The 23,124-nt window shown below is 50.9% G+C and overlaps 1 protein-coding gene across 4 annotated transcripts in view; it reads right to left on the bottom strand.

Annotated features, from left to right (window-relative positions):
• The window catches only part of ZC3H7B (zinc finger CCCH-type containing 7B), a 36,410-nt gene extending 19,703 nt beyond the window's left edge, over nt 1-16,707 (bottom strand). For 2 of the 4 annotated variants that reach the window (XM_019660599.1, XM_019660600.1), the window contains exons 1-5: nt 16,252-16,707; nt 5,570-5,628; nt 3,609-3,642; nt 3,296-3,493; nt 2,200-2,358 (exon numbers count right to left, since the gene is read on the bottom strand). In XM_019660599.1, coding sequence (XP_019516144.1) covers nt 2,200-2,358; nt 3,296-3,493; nt 3,609-3,642; nt 5,570-5,622 — 444 coding nt within the window. In that variant the 5' untranslated portion in view covers nt 5,623-5,628; nt 16,252-16,707. The remainder of the gene's footprint in view (nt 1-2,199; nt 2,359-3,295; nt 3,494-3,608; nt 3,643-5,569; nt 5,629-16,251) is intronic. The other 2 variants (XM_019660603.1, XM_019660601.1) reach the window with 2 other exon arrangements.
• Nucleotides 16,708-23,124: the final 6,417 nt, after the last annotated feature.

The following is a 23,124-nucleotide window of genomic DNA, read 5'->3' as shown; positions in this document are numbered from 1 at the left end:
CAGGGAAGGGGAACAGACAAGTTGCTGTCCTTTTGTTCTTCAGTCTAGTTGTGGAGGACGTCGCTTCACTGGCCCATGTTGGTATTATCATTGCGCTCTTATTATTGCGCTGGTATTATCATGGCAGCTCATGCCTGCTGCCAGCCGCTCACAGTAGCTTATGGCAGCCCACTGCAGCTTCACTGCAGCCTACGCCGTCGCCGGCGACTCACGGCAGCCCAGCTCCAGGTCGAGCTGTTGTTCACCATCTTAACTGTAGAGGGCGCAGCGTCACTGGCCCTCATGTGGGATCCAAACCAGGGCCCTGCTGCTCAGAGCTGGCGTCCCAAGCCAACTCTTACCCAACGTGCCACTTGGCCGGCCCTTTCTTTCTTTTTGTACATAAGTGGGATCATATTATGCCTATTATTCTACAACTTGCTTCTTTCACCAAACAATGTGTTGGATGGAACTCTTTGCAAGTCATAGGCTGTGCAGAGGCCCAAAGGAGCGAGGATGTGTGAAGGTTAGCGGGCACCTGGCCCTCGGTTAGTGCTCTGGAACAGCACCCAGCACGCCTTCCTCCTTCCAAGTCTGTATTACTGCGCCTGTACCACATGCCAGTCACAAGCAAGGGGCCAGGAACACAGGTGACAGGGCAGATGGAGCCGGGCCTCCTGGAGGCTCGTCTAGTGGGGGGAGACCAATCAGTAAAGAAAGAGGGACGGTGGTCTGGGCAATAAAGAGGCGACAGGGACATCCTGTGTACCTGTCCACCTCCCACCTCACTGATGAGCTCCTGGAGCCCAGGGCCAGGGTCGAGGTCATCTCTGGTCCCAGTGCTCAGTTAGTATAATATTTGCCCACAAAGACTGGAAAACAGGGGAATTCTTCAACTCAAAGTCCAAAGTCCTCATCTGGGTACTTTCCTCAGGCAAGTTACCAGCGCTCGCTGGGCTGTACAGTGGAGTAAAAGCTGCCCGCCCTCCCGGGAGTGGGTGTCCATGGATGTGGACCTGCTGTGAACGCTGGTAATGCAGTATGGATCGGGGACAACTGTTATAAGAAAGGTTCTCATTGGGAATTGAACTGAATTGGGGAAGCAAAAATAATAAACAAAAAGTAGAGTAACTGAATGTTTTCTGAACACTTACAGTGTCCGGCCATTGTGCCAACTGCCACATGTGATTTTCTGATTCCACCCTCAGCACAGCCCTGTTATGCATGGTACGTTATCACCCTCATTTTTCAGGGGTGCAAACCAAGGCTCAGAGAGGCTGAGCTGTGTGTCCAAGATCACACTGCTAATAGGTAGCAGTCCCAAGATTAGGACCCAAACCCAGGCCAGCTCTCTGGCACCGACATCCTTGACCATCGTGCACATGACTTCCTCTCTGCTCTGCTCACCCAAATCTTTCTTGCTTCTTCTAGGCCCACTCGAGCCCTGCCTCCTCTAGGGAGTCCTCCAGGGTCCTGACCACTCTTGAGCCCTCTCAGCCCTTCCTGGGAAGAAATGACCCATCCCCAAGTTCTTTCATGCCCATTATTTGAGGGATTGTCATGGAGCTGATGTGCAGAAATGTGAAGTGCTTTATCCAAGGTCATGCCAGGGGTGAGGGGTGGAGCCAGGCCTAGACCCCAGAGCACTTTCCATTTGTCTCCTAGTCCCTGAAAGGTACGGATCTGGGCACGCATGGGCACTCAGTAAATACTTGTTAAGTGGATGAATAAATCGGGAGGGGAGATATACCCAGCCGTGAGTGAGCTTGGCAAGCGAGGCTCTCTATCGGTCATTTCCCACTGCCTCTTCCCCACCTAATGACAGCCAGGACATCAGTACCCCACACATGTGGCATTCCTTTTAGTCCTCACTGCAACCCTGCACTCTTATAGAGGTTCAGAGTCCTTACTTCAAATATTAGCTCTGCTGCCCCCTCGCTGTGACATTGGGAAAGTTCCTTTCTCTCAGTCATCTTTAAAATGGGGTAACTGTATCTTAAAGAGTTGTTTGTTGTGAGTTAATACAATATATCTTTAGCAACACCTGGCACACAATCAGAGCTCAGGGTTAGTATCAGTAGCCGCAACACTGTATCACAGAGGAGGAAACTGAAGCTCAGAAAGATGTGGTGGTCACTCGGCCCAAGTGAGGGCCAGCGCAGAGGGCTGGCGCTCGGCCTCAGAGCCTGGCCCCTCGCGTGGACGCAGAGCGGCACTCACGTGGGGCAGGGCGAGCGAGCAGCGGCTGCTGCACTCATAGGCCTCCTTGTGGCGTCCCAGCTCGTTGAGGGCACGCGCCTTGCGGAACAACGCCCGGATGTTCTCGCCGTCCAGGCCCAGCGCCTTCTCACTGTCCTCCAGCGCCTTCTCATACAGGCCCTGCCAGAGAAGAACAGGCGGCTCAGTGGTCAGCGCCTGCCACCCTCCCTCCCCCAGGCCTGCGGCGCCCTACTCCACAGAAGACCAGCAGAGATGAAGCAGGGGGGGAACCAGGCCCTGAGAGGGGGCTCCAGAGCTCAAGGACACAGCTCTAGTGTTCACATTCGGGTCAAGGGCATCTGTGTGTCCAGCTGAAGGGGCTGCCAATGGGAGGGGAGGGGCCTTCACATTCTACAGTGATGAGCCCATCACTCAGACGCGTCTATTTTATATCTGCTGTCGATTCAGAACACCATGGACTGATGGCCATAAAGGCACCTCCGGGAGGAAGTGATATCATGAAGGCAGGCCGCGTATAGAGTGTGCGCAGGCATCTGGTAGACTCGTTTATCCAGAACATCCACTGTGGATGCAGAAGTGTCCCGGGAGCCTCTACAGAGCCCACAGCACAGCATCCCACAGGATCTGGGGAGTGACAGAGTCAGTGAGCGAGCAGGACAGGGGAGAGGAGGAGGCTGAAGGTGTGGAGCAAAGTGAGGGTGTGATGGAAGGGGAGAAGTCCAGGAGGTGGGCGTAGGAGACCTCAGAGATTTGCAGAAAGAGGCAGCTCGATGAGTAGCAGTTCTCAGTCGTGAGGCCCCACAGACTCCTGCCAATGCCCAGGCCACCCCGAGATTCTAACTTAGTCCATTGGGGGCAGGGCTTAGGCACCAATGTCATTTAAAAAACCATTTTTTAAAAAAATTTGCATATTAGTACTTTAAAAGCTCTCCAGGTGAATCTGTTGTGCCGCTGGCTGAGAGCGAAGGGAGTGGATGGTGAGATTCAGACAGAATGAGCAGGAGCCGGCTTGGCAGGGCTCCCCAGGGTATGGGCCCGGCTCGGCTGGGCATCTAGGGGAAGCGGTGATCTGGGCGGGGGAGGGTGCCAGGCTCACCATGGTGAAGTAGCAGGCGGCCCTGTTGACATGCAGCTTGCACAGCAGCTCCCGGGGCAGGGTCACCTGGTCGGAGGCCGCGTAGTCGGCCACGTTCAGCCCCTCCATGTACTGCACCAGAGCCTGCTTGTAGTCCTTCTCACGGAACAGGTCATTGCCCTCAGCAAACAGATTCTGCACCAGCTTGAGCAGGAAAGCCTGTGGGGGTGGGGTGCAGAGGTGGCTCAGGGGGCCTTCTTCACCCAGCCCCACACCCGCCTCTCCTGGACACCCTTGCCCTTCGCCGTCCCCCAGCCTGGCGGCCAACACTTACCTCATATTCTTCTTGCTTTAGGGGTAGTGTTGACCTAGCAAGAAAAGGAGAGGGACACAAGGTGTGCGTGAGCCCAGAGGTCCCAGCTGCATGAAGGCCCAGCAACCAGAGCCACAGGCCAGAGCGTGCCTGCAGTGGGCAACTCCAGCTTAGGCCTCAGACGTCACCTTGTGGATTGGGGTGAGGGGACAGCATTTTCTCTCTTTAAATCAACACCATGCTGGCCTTCCATATCTGATGAAAGGGCAGAAGGCCTTGCGTTTGCCCCAAGGCCTGGCAGCCAGGCCTTCCCAGGTGCAGGTGCTGAGAGAGAACAGACCAGCTCCAGCCGGCTATCCTCTGCCTAAGAAACCAGTCCTCTGTAATGGCTGCACCCTACCAAACCAAAACCTGCCACTGCATGCCCACAGGTGGCACCAAAAGTCCCCTTCTCCTGTCCCTTCCCACCAAACAAACATGACCCCAACCAGGGTCAGGCCCGCTCAGAGCCTGTCAACCCTTCATGCCAGACTCAACGAAGTAGGTTGGGATCTTGGGCATCCTCTCTTCTCCTGTGGCCGAAAAAATGCCAGCTCAGTAGGTAAGAGAGTGTCAGCCCAGGAGAACTGAGGCACGTCTGTCAGGCTGAATGGCTGCGCTGGGAGAGAAGCTCAGGCTCCTCATGTCACAGAGGGGAAAACGTGTTCAGAGAGGGGCAGTGACTTGACCACCCAGGAAGCAGAAGAACTGGGGTGCGGGCTCGGAGGTCCAGCGCCACAGAAATCAGTGACTTCTGTTAAAGCCAGAATTCTTAGGAAAGACAGCCTTCTCCAGGTTCACCTTGTTCACCAGACTGGCCTTTGAAAAATACTGGGCTGTCGGGAAAGTCATGACGCATTTTTGCATTGAAAGACATAGAAAAACACGTGCTGACTTTCCTGACGACCCAATACCTGAGCACTTCCCCAAATCAAGGTCCCCCTGCAAGTGAAAGAAGACTGGCTCCCAGTGAAGAGAGAGGAATGGGCAACAGCTCTGCTGGCCAGGCCTGAGCCAGGAACAGTGACTGCGTTGCAAGTTGAGGAAGGCGAGAGTGTGTTGTGTGAATATAAACATGAGCTCAGGAGAGCGATGCGGACACGTGCGTGAAAAGGGACTCTGTGCGAAGAGGCAGGTCGTATTTTACGGGTCTGAGTGGGACACCAAAGCTGAGGGGTTTATATGAAGGTGGGTGGATGTGAATTCCAGTTTTGTAGGGAGTCCTATTTAAGAAAAAGAACACAGAATGACTAAGAAGCCTCCCGGGGTGGCAGAAGGGACCCCTGCAAGTGAGGAGCCCCGAGGCTTACACTTCACTCATGATGCGTTCAATAGGCCTCAGAGAGAGAAAAGGAAAATGGTAGTGCAAACGTTTTGTGTGTAAAGAAACAAAATGGAAAAAAAAAATGTGTATATATTACACATACACATATATATGGCATATGGGTACTGGGCAGGACATAATGGAAAGAAATGTGGTTTTGGAGTCAGCGAGGCCCAGGTTAGAATCCTGTCACTTAATAGCTGTGTGACTTTAAACCAGTTCCTTATCTCAGAACCTCAGCTTTCTCATCTGCAAAATAGAGATAAGACCACCAGCTTTACTGGGCTGTTGTGAAGATAAAAAGATGATGGATGTGAAGGGCCCAGCATGGAGCCGGAAAGATGTGCTCATTAAGCAAGGGCTATCGATTTATTTTAAGATGCACACAGGCAAGCCAGAGCATTAACGAGCATATGTGGAGGGTAAAATGGTATCCTAGACAAGACCAAGCATGTGCATGTGGGAGGTTCATGGCTCACATGTGGGGTGCACAAATCTACCCCCAGACCCCTGCATGCACTAGGAAGAGAGCAAGAGAAGGAAAGCTAGATAGAGCCTGTGTGCTCGGGCGTCGCCTTTGGAGGACCCACCCTGCCCAGCCTGCCCAGCGCGCACTCACTGAATGAACTGGAGCCCCTTCTCGATGTCCGCCTTCCGTCTCTGCCTCTCCATCAGTCTCTGGGGAGAGAACAGTCCGTCAGATAGTCAGCAGGGGCCAATGGCCATCTGCCTTCCCGACTGTGTACTCTCTCACTCCCACTCTCATCCCATTTCACAGGTGCAGAGGGGAGTCACTGAGGTCAGTGCCCTGTCTCAGGGTCTCCAAAGGCCATCCGTGCCAGGCCACACAGCTCCTGCCCTCCACGCCCACATCCCACTGGACTCCGAGTTTGTACAGTGCCCTTGATGGGCAAGAGGCTGCATGAAGGCCTCCTGCCCTCCTCTACACATGGCTTGGACTACAGTACTGCACGAGACACCCTCAAGTTCAAGGAAAAAACTTTGTTTTACAATCAAACTCAGTCCGGGGAGAACAGACACAGAAAATGCAAAATATGCCAGTGATTATAGCTACAATGTAGCACCGTGTACTGTGCCGGGTACTCTGTGTAAGGACCTTATTGAATCTTCAACAGCACAGTGAGGCAGGTGTCATTCTGTCCCCATTTTATCAAGGAGGAGCTGAAGCTTAGGAAGCCCCTATCACGAGTTGGCATGCAGCTGAGGCAGGATTTGAACCTGAGGCCACCCTCCTTTCACGCCCTCCAGCAGCCTCTCCACTCAGCCCTAAGTGCTCCATCTCCATAAATGGTGGTACAAGAAATAGATGAATGAATATCTACTCATCCAACTCAGACTTTATATAGATAAGAATGAATAAGTATTGAATGAGTCAATGGGAAAAACTGACACTGAGAGACATTAATAATCAGGTAATTAATAATCAGAGACATTAATAATCAAATTAACATTTGCTGAGTGGTTATCATGCCATGATCACTTGACACGTAATACCTTCCTTAACTCTTAGCTCCCACACATCCCTGTTAGATAGGGACTGCTAGCATTCCCATTTTGCAGAGAAAACAGAGCACAGAGATGTTAAGTGATTTGCCCAAGGTCACACAGCTGGTACATGAGGGAGCCGGGATTCACGCCCCAGAGCCCACACACATCACCATCACCTTTACTGTCACCCATTAAGCAATCAGATCCAATCCCAGGATTCCAGAGCCTGCCAACAGGCTCAACTCCCCCCCCACACACCAAAACAATTCCTCCCAGGTCCTAAATCCCCTTTTGATTACTGCACAACCTCACCTCGCTTTCTTGGTCACGTTTCATGAGAGAGTTGTCGACGTTGTTTACACACCCTCGCCTCCTACTCCACTCCCCAACTTACAGTAACCCCACTCCCACTCCACTGCAGGTGCTGACCAAGGGTCACCCCATCCCAGGGACCTCCTAGTTGCTGAGTCCAGTAGAGGGACAGCTTTTCACTCGCCTTTTCCGGGACTCGGCTTCATCTGCCGGGTCCTCTCACCTCTCTGGTCACTCCTGCTCTGTCTGTCAGGGGCTCCTCTTCCTCTGCCCAGGTCTCAAGGCCAACGCGCCTGAGCTTCCCTGTAAGGGACAGTGCTCCTCCGCACGCTCTCCCGAGATGAGCTCTTCCATTTCGTGATCTCATGAGTCATGTTGCTGACTCACAAATCTATTCCTCCTGCCAGGCTCACCCCCTCCCCAATATTTCAGATTCACATCCCTTACCTTCCGGGCAGTGCTACCTGGATGTCTTAACACCCTGACCCACTTGAGCACAGCACCCCAAGCCCAGCACAACACCACTGTACTTATCTTAGTTATCTGAAATTCTGTGCTCACGTCCCATCTCTCCCTAAACTCTAAGCTCCTGGAAGGCAAGGGCTATGTCTGATTCATCTCTGGGCAGCACAGAGAAGCCGGGTTCAGGGCCCTATTCTGAGCAAGTGGAGTCTCACAGATCCTACATAACCGTGTAGAAGCTGATTTCAGTCCTCATTTATTAAGCACTTCCTCCTACCAGTTATTATTCTGGGAGTTTTAAATATAATACTTAATCCTCACAACACCCCATAAGTAAAGCACTATCGTCACCCCATTTTACAGATGAGGAAACCAAGGTACAAGGAGGTGAAGTAACCTGCCAGTTAGGGAGTGACGGAGCTGGGATGTGAACCCTGGCAGCTGGGACTTCGGAGCTTACTCAGTCACCTCCCAACCCATCCCCACAAGATGCCTCCTCCCACACTCTGCCCACCTGGCACTCACCTGCCCCAGGTTCAGTGCAGACTACAGACCTGCCACACACGCAAACGCTCCCTGAGGTTACGTCATCTGCAAAGGTGTCTGGCGCTTCTCCAGACTGACCAGCCCTCGGTGGCTTACTCAGAGAGACCGGGAAAGGTTGAATTTCGCCATCCCTAACCTTACCTGTCAGCGTTCCAGGTCTGCACTGACCCCTTCCCCACTGTCCTTATGCGCCCTGCCTGTCCACCTGAGGACCCTCTAGTCCAAGAAGGTTGGGGAGGGGTCTCGGCTCCTTTCTGGAGATGACCCACTGGGTGTCAAGCACCTTATGGCAGGGATTTTGAACCTGGGCCTGCAGAGAGAATTCAGGGGCCCATGCATTTGGATGGGAAAGCATTTATAAGGGTTTTTTTCCACTAACCCCTGCCTGATACTTAGCATTCCCCTCAATTGTGAATGTGGACAATACACCACGGTCCTGCCAGTGCTAGAAATCACCGCTTTTCCCTTGTCACATTTCAGCTACTGCAGACACACCAAATATTTATTGCCCACGCTCATCACAACTTTGAAATCATGGTAGTTATCAATATGTTAAACTCATTATTGGGTCTCGTTTTCAGTGCCTTGATAAAAAAGCACAGCTACAGTTCAGGAGAATTGGTTTCCCCTGTAAGCTTACATATTTTATGTTCCATGCATTTAAAAACAGCGTCCCAGGCTGCCTGCCTGCAATGACTTAGCAGCCCGGTTCTAAGGAATTATGTTTTTATCCCTGTGATAATCTCAAAAGTAGGTGTTATTATCCCCACTGTCCACAGAAAAGCAAGGCTTAAAAAAAAATAAAGTCTTAAAAACAAAAACGTGAGGCTTGGCGGGTCCGTGACTTGCCCAAGGCCACACAGGAGGTATTGGCATTGCCCCAGGCTCCACAGGGAACCAACCACCTGTCAAGGAATTGTTATTGGGCTGTGATGATTTTCCTAGGGAAAGAATTCAGTCGAGAGAGCGTTTTGTGCAGGGACAGCGTAGTAAGTTTATTGGTAAAGGCAGATAAACTCCAAGATGCGGAGCGGACTGATCCCAAGAGGGGGAAAGGCTCTCCTTAAATTGTATGGAGACTTTTATTCCTATGGGTAGAATCGCCTTCCCCTCTCCCTTCTCTTTATCTCTCTCTCTCTCCTGCTGAGGTGCCCAGTCCTTCCTTTTGGTTCTCAAGGTAGTTTCTGTCAATTTTCTTTCTATGATCTGTTTGAGAAGCTCACTAAAATGGTCCTGATAATCAGGATGTTTACGCTAACAAGTGGGATGTCTTCCTCCCTTATCGGGCTTTTAACAACATATCCCTTTGATTTAGGGGTATCTGGAAGCCGGGAATCCTGCTGGGCCAGTAAGGCATTGGTGCCCTAAGTGAGGGCAGCTGCAAGGGGTCTTGACCCAAGTAGGAGCTGCAGCAAGGGGCTTTCTAATGGGGGCTCGGTCTGTCCTTCTGCTCATTTCTATCGATCTACCTGTCCTATCAGAATGAAGAAATAAGTGGAATGTCCGCCAACTTCAGCAACATGCCTTTTGTTTACTTTTAACTGGTCACCTAGAACTGAAACCACAGTTCAGGGAATTTCCCCCAGGCCTCCCCCACGGCCCCACCGTAAACCAACCCAAGAGCCAGCAGCAAAGCAAACTCCTCCTGCTGCCCGCAGTGCTTGGTTACAGAGAGCGTCAGCTTTCATAATCTCATCGTAAGCTCCCAACAACCTGGGGTCCAAGTTGCACAGGAAGGGCCGAAACACATCTCTCTCCAAGAGCCCAGGCTCCTGCTCCATCTCTACCCGCCAGCCAGCTGTGGTGCTCAAGTTTAAACAGTAAATCTCCCCTTTTTTTTTTTAATAGAAAAGTAACAGAAGCTCATTGTACAGCCCTTGGGAATTATGGGCAAGTATAATAAAACAAAACAGAAAACACCCAGAGTCCCATAGCTCAAAGTGACTGCTTAACATTGTGGAGTGCTTACTTTCTTTTGAGCAATTGAGAGAAGTCACCACTCCTGCTCCCAGGAGCTCAGAAATCCTTGCCCTGCCTGCTTCGCTGCCTGAAGTCAGGGAGGCGGGCTGGGCCGGCCGTGCAAGGAGCCCAGAGCTGTGCAGTGGCCTGCCCTGGGTTCCAATCCCAGCACTGTTCCACACTAGCTTTCAGGGCACCACTCTGAGCCTCAGTTTTGTCATTTGCAAGATGGAGCTAATGATACCGCCCTTGCAAGACTATTCTGTAGATTTACACAATGTGCCCCACATAGAGGAGGTCAGAAACTTGTGTTTCTGCTGAGCTGGGCGCAGTTAGGGAGCATCCGGCAGCTTACAAAATCAGCCTGTAAGTACTTTTCAATCAGTCAACACGGATTTCTTTGCAGTTTCTGTGTTAGGGCCATTCTTTTTTGGCAAGGGCTGTCCTAGAACACCCTTATACTATTATTTATTCAACAAATAACCAAAGAACACCTTCAAGGGGCTCTGCCAGATGCGGGGGGAACAAGGTTAATAAAGTCCCTGGCTTTATGGAGCTAGTGTTCCAGGCGTGGGAAGACCAACAAGTCAGTGTTGAAAGCACTGGACAAGGATAAGGAAAGATACAGATAAGAGTTACAAAGAAACGAAAATAGGAAAAGTGGCAGGGAGTGATGGGGAGGGGGTGTGGGGGCTTAGGGAAGGCTCTTCCCAGAAGGTGGCATTTGAGAGACAAAAGCAGCCAGCCATGGGAACATGGGAGGTGGTAAGAGTGCATCAGCAGACCAATGGCCCTGAGACAGGAAGGGGCTTAGAATGTTCAAGGAAAAGACAGAAGGCCTGCATGATTGCTGCGCTGGAGGGAAGGCAGGCCACGCAGGAAGCAAGGTGTGGGGGGCAGGCTGAGGCTGTCCAAGCGCTACGCCTAGGCCATGCTGGAGAGCCAGAGCTGTGTTCTGCGCGGGTCAGGAAGCCACTGGTAGGTTTTCAGCAGAGTGACAGGGTCCCATTTAAATCTTGAGATGATCCCTTTGGCTGCTGCATTAAGGATGGAAGACAAAAGGGGAAGCTGGAAGATCAGCTAGGAGGCTACTGCAGCGGTCCGGGCCTGGGTCAAGGTGGGTGGGGGAGATGATTCAGGGGCACGCTGGAGGTTATTAAATGCTCATGACAACCACAACCATGCGCTATGAAGATACCGGGTGGTCTTTACAGCTTTTTAAAGCCCCTTCATTTGAGACTCACAGCCCACCAGAGGCAGTCGAGACTGAATCAGCAAGGCCACTTCACAGAACAGGAGGCTGAGGCCAAGACTGATGAAATGATCATGCCCTAGATCACGCAACCAGTGTGTGCTGGAGCTGACAATGACACTCAGGACTTTGGACTCCTTGTCCTGCATTCCTCTCCCTACAGAGGGACAGGGCACAACATGAAATGCTGCGGAGAACATGAGCACAGGTGAACCTCTGAAAGCCCCAGAAGGGTCACAGCCTCGACCTCCCCTGCAGCCCTCACAGGAAGTGCTCAATGGCCGTTCACTGGCTGACCCCAGCACAAAGTGGAAGACACGGCTCTTGGTCTCAGGGAATCTGACACTGTACCCTTTCTTGAGTCACTGTGTGGACAGCGTAGGAAGAGCTGGTGGGCAGGTGGCCCCTTGGTTTTTTTCTGTAAAACAGGGACACCACCTTGAAGGATAGCTATGAGGATTAATTAGAGACTGTGGGCAAAAGCGCCATACAAATGTTAGATAACTAGGATTTCCAGACAGATAAGAGCTTCGTGAAGACGGAAAAACTTGAAGGCGTCTCTTCTGCATGGCAGCTAAGACCTTGGGCTCGGGAGCCCATGTGCCTGGCTCACTCTGACCCCTTGTTCTATCACACCACATGATCTTGGAACCTCAGTCCCCTCATCTGCAAAATGGGGATACTAATAATCCCTCCTGCCTCAAGGAGTGATTAAGGGGATTCAATAAGAGAAGGCACGGAAGGGGCCAGCACAGCGCAGGCATAAGGCAGCGGTAAATATGTGGTAGTTGCTGCCACGATGGCCACCGTTACATCAAGCCAGTGTCTCGGCCTCTGACACGGGCCCAGGCGCAGCTGCTGACCTGCAGAAGGCTGCAGATGGGTTCTGAATCAGAAATGCTGCTGCCCCTTCCTCTGGGCCTCCACCATCTGCCTGATGGGGAAACAGCGCTCACACACCTGCGGAAGCCATCAGGACCCTCGCAAACAAACAGACTGGCCAAGGGAAATAAATAAGGCAGGAGGCAGCCCTGTAGCTGGTGATGACAGAGGAATGAAAACAAGCCCGTTTTCCATGGGCCATTAAATGTGATGAAAGGAGCTAGCTTCTATGGAGGCTCCTGGGAATTGATATAGAGCTGTCACTTCATCAACCCAGGCTGAGACTCCAGCTTCAGGTTGCAGCCCAACTTCCTTGGAGGACACCTCCACCTTCTGCCGTCTGAAATCCGGTCCCATCAGTCCCCTCTCTTCCCTCCCAGCTATACCTAGGCCCACACTGGGCCCACTCAAGAGCCAGATTCCTTGGGTTTGCTTTCTAGCTCTGCCTCTTACACAATGTCACTTAACCTCTCTATGCCACAGTTTCTTCACCTGTAAAATGAGGATAATTATAGAGCCTACCTATAGGGCTGTTATAAAGATTAAATAAGGGGCCAGCCGAGTGGCACGCTGGTTAAGAGTTGGCTTGGGACGCCAGCTCTGAGCAGCAGGGCCCGGGTTCGGATCCCACATGAGGGCCAGTGACGCTGCGCCCTCTACAGCTAAGATGGTGAACAACAGCTCCACTTGGAGCTGGGCTGCCATGAGTCGCCGGCAACAGCGTAGGCTGCATTGGAGCTGCAACAGGCTGCTGTAAGCTACCGTGAGCATCCGGCAGGCAGTGTGAGCGGCCGGCAGCCGCCATGAGCCGCCGTCCAGTGGCCGGCGACTGATCTGCCTCACCCAGGAAGAGCACAATGATAATACCAACACGGGCCAGTGAAGCGATGTCCTCCACAACTAGACTGAAGAACAAAAGGACAGCAACTTGTCTGTTCCCCTTCCCTGATTCCCCAACGCTGTTCTCCTCCTCCAATTCCCCAATAAAACAAAATCTTAAAAAAAAAAAAAAGATTAAATAAGCTAATCTAGGAAAAAGCACTCACAACAGGACCTGACCACCAGGGAATTTGCTGGGTGGGTGTTTGTTAAATTATTAAAAATTTACAAACCCCTCTAGTTCCTCTCATCTGAGTCGCCTGTTGCAATCCCCAGGCACTGGGCTTCGCCCTCAGGATACCATCAAACATCATCAAATCTCAGGGCTCAGAAAGGCTTCAGGCTTCAGAAAGGAAAACTTAGGCCCAGAGAATCCAAGGGACTTCGGTGGCAGAGTCAGACTTGAACCCGTACTTATACCTGCTCCCTATGTTACGGCCATGCCAGATGAGTGGCCTGCTCCTTCTTTATGTGACCCTGCCTTTGTCCCTTTGTCTCAGTGTATCTCCTTAAAATGCCCTTTGTCTGGTATTCCTGAAGCCATTTTTCTAATGTTCAAATGGCATTTCTTCTAGGAAGACCTTCTACCCCCAGGCAAAACAAACCTTCCTCCTCTCCAGTGGGGCATAATTTACTTTGACAACACAATGGCTGAGCGTGACCTCTTGGCACCTCCACTAGGGCCTGCAGCACAGGGGGTGAATCAGACCCAGTTCCTGTCCTTGGGCAGCTCAGGTTAAGCATCCATATCTTTCTCCTGTCCAAGCCACAAGCTCCTCCAAGGTACTGAGCCAGGCATCCAGTCGGCACTAAGGAACTGAACTTAGACGAGAACTCCGTGCGCAGGACCCAGTCCTTCTTCCACCACCATTCTGCCTTCTCCAGTCATGCTTCTAGAAATCTCTTGAGAGTACTTTCACTGGGCCAGCCCCTTGAGGCCCTGGGACATAGGGCTCTAGGAGCCTGCTGACCTTTCATTTCAGCTTAAGCCCCCACCCTGTTGCATTTGCCAGTTCAGACCATCCTGGTCTCTGTTCTTGTCTCCATATCTGAGGTAGAGGTGGTCCAATTCTGACACCACTCTAATGTAGTTCACTCAATAGTCACACAGGCCTGGGTTCAAATCCAGCTGGGTGACCTTCAGCCAGCCACATAAATCCTGTGTTCCTCAGTTTCTTCAACTTTGAAATGGAGATAATAACGCCTACCCCTCATGCAGCCATGGTAAGAATTAAACAGAACACTCAACCTCCCAGGGGCATGGGCAACTGTGGTGAGCCCAGGAATTCCTTCCTCTTCTCTACCCAGTCAAAGCCTCCCCATTCTTTCAAGCCTCACTTCCTGGAAGATGCCTTCCCTAACTTTTTCAGGTTACCCTAAGAGCTCTCTCTTCTCTCCACTTGCACTGTATTGACCCCCAGTATCGATCATTTCCTTGTTGTCTCGTTGGTTCACCAGAGTTCACCTTCTCTTTCCAGCCAGACTCAAAGGGACAAACTCAGCCCCAAGCCTGCTCACAAGCAGCACGTGGAAAGTAACTTGCTAAGGTAGCCGAGGGGTCTGGGAAAGGGTGAGGATTTGGAGTCAGAAAACCAGGCTTTGGAATTCTAGCTCTACTATGTGACTTTCCAGAAAGATATTCAATTCTCAAAGCCTCAGGTTTCTCATCTGGCAAATGAGGATTAAAAAATGTCTACCTGACATGGTTGCCATGGAGGATGGATGAGCAGCATATGTGAAAGCCCTTTTGTTATACACAAAAAAGTGCTATTTAAGGGATTATTATTTTCAGGTTCTTAAATCCAAACCTACTGATGCCTCAATTTTCCTGTACCAGAGACTAGCTCATCCCACAGAGCGTCTTAGCCCCAAAGAATCCACCCAAACCCACATTAACTGTCCATCCTAAACAAAAAGCCAACAGCCTAGGATTCACAGCACCCATGGGACACAAATTTCATTCCAGCTCAGGAACCACAAAAAAAAAAAATCTCTCTCCCATCCTCGGATGGCCTCCCTCCTAGACACAGGTTCTCCTTCCCAGCTTAAGGCACCCCACACCTCAAATCTGCCCCAACTGTGCTTTGGCCCGGCATCATTCCTAGCTCGCAGTTCCATTTTTATGGGAAGTGAAAATGGAGAAAGAAGACGCTGTGGGTATGGGTGTATGTGGGGAGAGTCTTGGTAGTAGAAACTGAAGATTCCGCTGGAATTTTGTGTTCAACATTTGCTAAATGTACTATAATTATCGCATGTGTGTGAAAATGCTATTTTCACAAGACTTGATGAATTACAGGCGCTGAGGAAAATGGTAAGAAGTTGGGGTTCAAAGTCTGGTACCTAGGAACTAAAGTCCCAATGAGCAACCCCGGGAGAAATGAAGTCCCTGACAAAGCTGCTGTGGGCCCCCAGCCCCCCACTCACAGCACAGCCCCCTTCTCCAGCTCCCCCGCTCCCTGCCCCAGCCCGACTCTTGCCCACTAATGCCAAGTTAGCACCACAGCCATCAGGGTCTATCGGTGAATTGTTTCCACATGATGCTTTTCCCCCTGGGAAAACTGCTTTGTCTCTGTGGAAGACCCCCCCAAACCAGGCACCTTAACACCCGAGCCTGGCAGATTTTAAGGGGAAAGGGGTAAAAAGAGGGGGCAAGTTCTGAGGGGTCCCAGAGACCCGCTGAGGACCGGAGGAGGGTCCAAGGCCGGGGTCAGCAGCTCCCAGGCACCCATCTCCCAGGGATGCCCCCCGGGCGCTGAAGCCATTCCTCCGCAGACCCCTTGTGCTCCCTGACCCGCGACGGGCCACTCGCAGGCCTCGGAGCCCGGGGACTGATCCCGCGACCGGAAATACACCCCCGCCCAGACCGCGCCCCCCTTTCCTGCTGCCCCCTCCCTCCGGGCCGGGCAGCAGGCCCCGGATCCCCGGGCTCGCGTGCGCGCCGCAGCCAGCAGGGGCGGCCCGTCGGCGGCCGTGATCCTCGGCCCTCGCTGCGGTCCCTCCCTCCAGCTCCAGGCGCTGCGGGGCCAAGGCGCATACAAAAGGCAGGGGTGCACTGCCAGCGACGCCCCCGCCAGCCCCCTCGACCCCCTTCGCCGGGGGCGGCGAAGCATCTACACATCCCAAAGCTCCAGACGCCGAGGGGAGAGCCCCCCACGAACGAAAATTCCCAGGCACCCCCCCCCCGTGGGAGCTGCTGGGGCGGCCAAATCGCCCAGCGGTAGGTGCCCCCAGCCGCACAATAACTTTGAAACTTTGGGTCAGGGCACAGGGACCGAAGGGGGGGAGCCCCCAAATAGGTGGAAATGGGGGTTTGGGGGGCCACTGCTCTATCTCTGCCAAATGCACTTTCCAGGCGGCTCCTCGCAGCTCCAGCCCAGCCAGGGCTCCCCGCGCCTCCCCGGCCCTGGCGGCCCCGGCCCCCGCGCCCTCCCGCCGGCCGCCGCGACGCGGTCGGGCCCCGGCCTCTGCCCCGCCGGGCGCGGGCCGCGCGCACCACTCACCTCGGCCCGGCTGCGCTCCCCGCGGGCCTGCGCCGAGCCCGATAAATGGTATGCTATGACTAGAGGTATGATTACGTTATTATTATTAGTAATAATAAGAGTAAATGCTATTTAATTACGGGCGGCCGCATCCTGCTCCCGGCGCCGCCGCCCCGGCAGCTCCGTCCATGTGGCTCCGGAGCGCTGCACTTTCATTTCCAGCCCCTCCGCCGGCCGCTCGCGGCAGCACCCGCCGGAGGCCCAGTCAGTCTCCCAGCAGAGCTTCCTCCTCGGGTCCTAGCGCGGCTCCCCTCGCCTGGCGCCGGGTGGGCGGCGCGGGCGGCGCACCTGGGAGCCCAAGGGGCGGGGAAGTCCCCCTACCCACTGGAAGGCTCATGCCTGGAATTCACCTTTGTTTTCTCTTAAGTACCCTTGCCTTTTAGGGCTTTTTCTTTTGGCAATTCTGCATTTCTGGGCGGATGCTGGTCCGACTGGGCGCCTCCGCCCTTCCCCCATATGTGTAAAAAACAAACAAACCCGGGTTTCCAGGAGTTTTCCCTGAAGGCTCCCAAAAACCCTAACTGAGGACCGGAGGCTCACAGAAGAATCAGGACCTCAATAGGCTGTTTTTTTAAAATGTATGCGATCTTTCCGGAAAGGATTTGAGGCTCCTTAGAAGACCCCAAAGATAAGGGGAGATTACCAAAGGAGAGACCAGCTGTAAGCCTCCTGGCACTGCCTCAGAGCTGGCCAGGGCCAGGTTGGATTTGAACCCAGAGCTTTGGATTCCAAATACAATGTCTGCCGTCCCACCCTACCACTACCTGCCCCACGGATTGATGAGAGTTCCCTCAAATTTCCCCCTCCTTATTTTACATACACATACGTATAGGTGTGTATATATGTATATATACAGAGGGTGCCAAAAAAATGTATACACATTTTAAGAAAGGAAAAAACTGTATTAAAATTGTGATGCTATATATAAATACGAGTCATGTGTATACATTTTTTTTGGCACCTCCGGTATATACAAATTTATTGAGGATCAGCTGTGAGCCTGGCAGACTTTATCTTTACAAATGTTATCTCTACCGCAACATTTGTGCCAGACACAATCTTAGGAACTGGAGATACATCGCTGAGACCAATTTTAAACACATTGTGGTAGGAGGGAGGAGAAACCGGCATCGTGTTTGCTTATTTAATTCCCACAGTAATCTTGGAAGATTGGTTTTAGCATGTCCGTTTTACAGATGGAAAACTGAGGCTCACCATTAAGTGACTCGTCCAAGGTGGCAATTCTGACTCCAGGGCCTGTGTGTTTTACACAGCCTACTACACTTTCTAAGACTATGTGCTTTAAGGGAGCCTTGAAAAGGGAAAAAAAAATGCACCTTCGCTGTCAGAAGGTCTCAAACTCTTACTTCTCTGGGTGCCATCTATTTCCTCACTACTCTAAGATTAACAAACAAAAAGGCACGTCTGGTATGAAAAGGATGGATGTTTATGTCCAGAAATGAGAGTCCGGTAGCCCTCAGACTCACTTCGGGGTCGGGCTTGTTTAAAATAAAGACCTCTAGGGCCAGCCGAGTGGCGCATTGGTTAAGAGTTTGCTTGGGACACCAGCTCTGACCAGCAGGGCCCCGGTTCGGATCCCACATGAGGGCCAGTGATGCTGCGCCCTCTACAGCTAAGATGATGAACAACAGCTCTACCTGGAGCTGGGCTGCTGCGAGTCACCGGCCATGGTGTAGGTTGCAGTGGGGCTACCCGGCAGCTGGTGTGAGCTTTCGTGAGCTGCTGTGAGCTGCTGTGAGCAGCCATGAGCAGCCGTCCAATGGCTGGCGAGCGACTGCCTCACCCGGGAAGAGTGCAATGATAACACCAACATGGGACAGTGAAGCGACGTCCTCCTCAACTAGACTGAAGAACAAAAGGACAGCAACTTGTCTGTTCCTCTTCTCCGATTCCCCAATGCTGTTCCCTCCCCCAATTCTCCAATAAAATCTTAAATAAAGTAAAATAAAAACCTCTATATCCCACCCCCCCACCCACCCAGAGATTCTGACAAGCACAGCCTTGGGAATTCTGATGTTTAGTGGGAGATCGGGCCCCTAGGCCACCTGTGGTAGATCGAAGATCATGGACTAAAGGCAGCGACAGGCCAAGCCTGGCGATTTAGGGAGGCTGGGTAGCACGGTGATAATGTCACCAAGGGGGCATTAGGAATACCAAGGGTGGTAGAGTCCTGAGTCCTGAGCCACTTGCTAGCTGTGTGCGCCCTGGCAATCTCACAACATCAGTTTCCTCATTTGTAAAATAGGGCTAAGGACACCTCATCAACATAAACTTTGTTTTAAGGATTACAGTGAAATAATCGCTCTAAAGCATATAGCACAGTGCCTAGCCATGCTAGGGGATGAATACATGTTAGAACCAATATCACCTGTGCAATTTACCATGAAACACTCTTGACAACTTATCAGATTAGGCGCCATTGTTATTACACTCCCGTTTTGTGGATGAAAATGCTGAGCCCAGTTGGATTACTGCATCTTGCCTCAGATACGCTAGCTGGTAAATGGTGTGATCCCACATCCCAGACTGCTGGTGGAATAACCCATATCCTTAAATGAGGACTATTCATCATTCAAGGGGGAATTCAACTGGACACTGGCCCCTGTCTTCAATTTGGCACCAACTCGTTAAACTATCTTAGTTGTCTGAGATGATAAACGGCCCTTTACAAGACCCCAACAAGAAGCAGTGATGCTTTGGAGAGAACGGCCCCAAGGCTTGGCACGAGCAGGTCATTTTCTGAGAAACCCCAATGCCCCAATGTCCTTGGATGGAGTGCTCCACATCCACACATTAAAACTGAAACAGCAGTAACAGCCACCACTTCTTAGTTACCGTGAGTCAAGCACTTCGCACATCTTGATTCTCTTACCTTCACCCAAACCCTGTAAGGCAGGGATTGTTTTTACCTGTTTTCATGTGAAGAAACACACACAAAGCAGGTAAGTGGCTTGGTTGAGGCCACACAGCAAAGAAAGAGGCAGACTGAATTCAGACCCAGGCCTTTCCACCTGTAAGGCCCAACCACTGCACCGTGAGGTGGATGTCTTAAATCTGGATGCATCACTGGCCCAAGGGTCTGTCATGTGAGTGGGTCGCTAGAGAATGGGAGTCTTATACTCATAATCTGACCTTAGAGAAACTGACAGGTACATCATTCAGTTATCCCTTCTCCAGTGAGCTCCAGGCTTAGGCCTGCCATGGCCCAGCCCCAGAGAGGCCTTGTGTCCTGGGGAGGGCCTGAGCACATAGCAACCTTACCTGCAGCCATATGCAGCGTTTCTTCACTGGACAAATGTTCATTACTAGGCCCCACACCGGGTCCTGGGGCTGCAAAGAAATCTCATGTCCCCACAGTCTCAGGTCCCAGCCCTCCAGCAGGGGATCTTAATGGGGTTTACAGTAGGACCCTAAAGATGTACACACAATTTTAAGCTTACGTTGGGATTGTAAGAGTACTTTCCCCACAGGGTCACTGTGAGGATTAAGTGTGTTCCCGCATGCAAAGCACTGGTAAATTTGTGCTTAACTGAAAAAGAAATAAAAAATGCATTCTTCTGGGAAGCCGTCCATAGAATTCAGATTCTCAAAGGTAAGGGTGATTTATAAAAAGAGAGGTGGGGGGCCGGCTGAGTGGCACATTGGTTAACAGCTGGCTAGGGACGCCAGAGGGTCCCAGTTCGGATCCCACATATGAGGGCCAATGACACTGCCCTCCACAGCTAAGATGCTGAACAACAGCTCAACCTGGAGCTGGGCTGCCGTGAGTTGCCGGCGGCGGCATGGGCTGCAGCCCCTGCTGCAGCGGGTTGCTATGGGCTACCTTGTGTGGCCAGCAGCCAGCGTGAGTGGCCAGCAGCCGCAGTGAGCGGCCGTCCAGAGACCGGCGACTGATCTGCCTCGTCCGGGTTGAGTGCAATGATGGTGCCAACTTGGGCCGGTGAGGCAACGTCCTCCACAACTAGACTGAAGAGCAGAAGGACAGCAACTTGTCTGTTTCCCTTCCCCCAATTCCCGAGGGCTGTTCCCATCCCCCAATAAAAATCTTTTAAAAAAAAGGGGGGGGGCCCACAGCCTAGAGGCTGAGATAGGCTAGCCACTCGCCTATAATACAGTGGATGAAATGCAGGGGATAAAACACGGTCACGTTTGTCCCTCACATGTTATTATGAAAGTGTTCAAGCACACAGAAAGTTGAGAGAACTGTACAGTGAATATTTGCATGCCCTAGGTTAAGCTACAATTGTTAACATTTTATTGTATTTGCTTTATCACATATTTATCATCCAATTATCCATCCATCCACCCAGCAATTCACATAACGTTGTTAAAAACAAAACAGGTAATTTTTTACTTTCTTCTTTATGCTCTTTTGCATTTATCCTAATTTTTAAAAGTTTCCATCAGTTTTCATTTTTAGAAAATGACTGCAATTTTGGAACAAGAGAGTTATTAAAAGAGAAGATAATCTGCCCAAAGCATCTGGTACCATGAAACCCTTCACCAGTGTTAGTCCTGAATTTAAGCTCCTCAACAGATACCATCCTTTTCTATCTCATTCACCACTGGATTCTCAGGGGTTGGGGCTGTGCCTGGTACAAGGAGATGCTCCTATTTACAGAGTTAATGAATTATTTTAATTACGGTTGTTTACTGAGGTTTGAAAAAAGAGTATGTTCTGATGGGGAGCCCTGGCGGTGATAAAGTTTGTGTTGTCTTTTACGGAGGATGTAGAGAACCCCTCCCACCAGGGGAGGTGACCAGGCCCTCCTTTCTCTCACCAGGGCCCCAAGGGGAGCACTTGTTTGGATCTTAAGAATTTCTCCCCACATTTCTCACATGTCTGGCATACTTTAGGCATTTGTTTTTGATCTGACTAAATGGTAAGTGTAGCCTTGATAACTCTTCAGGAATCCAGCTTACATATTATTTATTCCATTTGCAATTAAGTTTGTTTTCAGGCACCAGAATGGAATTTAAAACAGTCAGTTAAAGTAAACCCAATGTTAATCAGAGGCAGCCTGCTTTTTTCTTCAAAACATCTTAAAAAATACAAAACAACCCACTTTGCAACAGAGAAAGGTCTGGAACATTTCCCCTCCCCTTATTCCCACCTCACACTCACAAAGTGATTTGTATTGTGTGTATGTTTATAAAAAGCTTAGAGTTATAGCTTCTACTATCTCTTGTCTAAACTTCTGTGTAATTTAGGTAGGTTATTTGACCCCTTCTGGGCCGCAGTTCTTCATCTGTTGAAAAGAGGAAAGGGGTGGCCTAAGATGACTTTATTCATCTGTCAAAGGCTACGCATGAGTCCACTTCTTGGGGCAGGCAAACAGACCAGTTCTCATGTGATAACTTAAAAGAGAGTTGGAGAAAGGGAAGGAAAGAGGGAGAGGATGACAAATGTGTTGCTTGGAAACACTGATGGTTCTGGACTCTTCTGACTCACTGGGCAAACCCCTTTCTCCTTTTAAACCCCAGTCTCCCCGTTTTAAAGGGGTTTAAGATAGAATCTAGATTCAGGAGCAACAAATAGAATCGGGACTGCTAAGGGCTGCTGTCAGGCTGGGTTTGTGGTTTTTAGCTTGGAATGTGAACACCTTCAGGCAGATCATCTACTCTGGTTCCCCACAAGCCCCATCGGGCCCCATTTCCACCCTGGCCTTTGAAAGCCATTGAGTTTCTGCTAAGAATTCTCTTCCAATTCTGGAAACCCTATGATCCATCAGACAAGGAGGGGAAAGATTGCCTAAGATGTTCTACTGCCCACCTCCCTCTCCTCTTTGGGAGATCTCTGTCGGAGGGCCAAGGAAAACCTTAGGAAGTAAAACTAAAAAAGGGAGACTGGGGATCACCCCAAGAAACCCCTAGATAGATATGATGGATCCTAGCTGGAATTAGCCCAGGTCTAATTGGGAACATCTCAGTCTTCCCAGAGGATGATTCATTTTAAGCAAACATCTGGTGACCCAGACTGAAATCCACTTCAAATGAGGAAACCTGAATCACCTGTGACAGGCCTGGTCCTGAGAAGATACTGCCAAGATGGATACAGTACCTATCCTAGAGGATCTTCGAGGTCGAGGAGGAAGCTGCCAAGGATACTGTTAACTCTGTGAACAAGGCTGCAGGGCAACAGACCAGCTGCTCTGGGGGCCCAGAGGAAGGTGACTCACTCTGGCTGGAGTGGTGTAGGAAAGCCTCCCGGAGGAGGTGGCATTTGATATGGATTTTGTAGGAAGAGAAGGAGGAGGGTGGAAAGAGGACCTGCATCTGAATAGTCCTGTGAACCAGGGTTTGGAGCTCCTGTTTTCTCAGCTCTATGCTAGGAAGGGTAGTAATGATGCCCCCTTCCTTTGTGGTTGTAAAGATTAAATCAGCCATGTGTGACAGGATCCGGCTAGTAACATATTTAACTCTGAATTGCAGGTAGCACAGAAGCATGTACTTGGACCCAGTTGTGAGAGGTAACTTTGCATATGTTAATGGTGATCTCTGTGTGTTGGAGTTTCTCAGTAATGTTTACTTTTCTCTTCATTTTGCTCAACATTGGTTGAAGTGTTTATGATGAACATATGTTAATTTATATAACGGTGTAAAGGTTTTTGTGAAAAGAAAACAAAGGCTACTATGTTCTGATACTTTAGAAAAATCAAACCTACAGAAAAGTGGCCAAAATGTTCAAAGAATTACCAGATACCCTTCACCCTTATTCATTCAGTGTTAATATCTTGCCACAGTTGTTCTCTCTCTCTCTCTCTCTCTCTCTCTCTCTCTCTCTATATATATATATATATATATATATATATA

The sequence above is a fragment of the Hipposideros armiger genome, unplaced genomic scaffold (assembly GCF_001890085.2).
Source record: "Hipposideros armiger isolate ML-2016 unplaced genomic scaffold, ASM189008v1 scaffold_321, whole genome shotgun sequence".
In the NCBI taxonomy this organism is placed as follows: Eukaryota; Metazoa; Chordata; class Mammalia; order Chiroptera; family Hipposideridae; genus Hipposideros; species Hipposideros armiger.
This window is presented reverse-complemented; position numbering and strand designations above follow the sequence as displayed.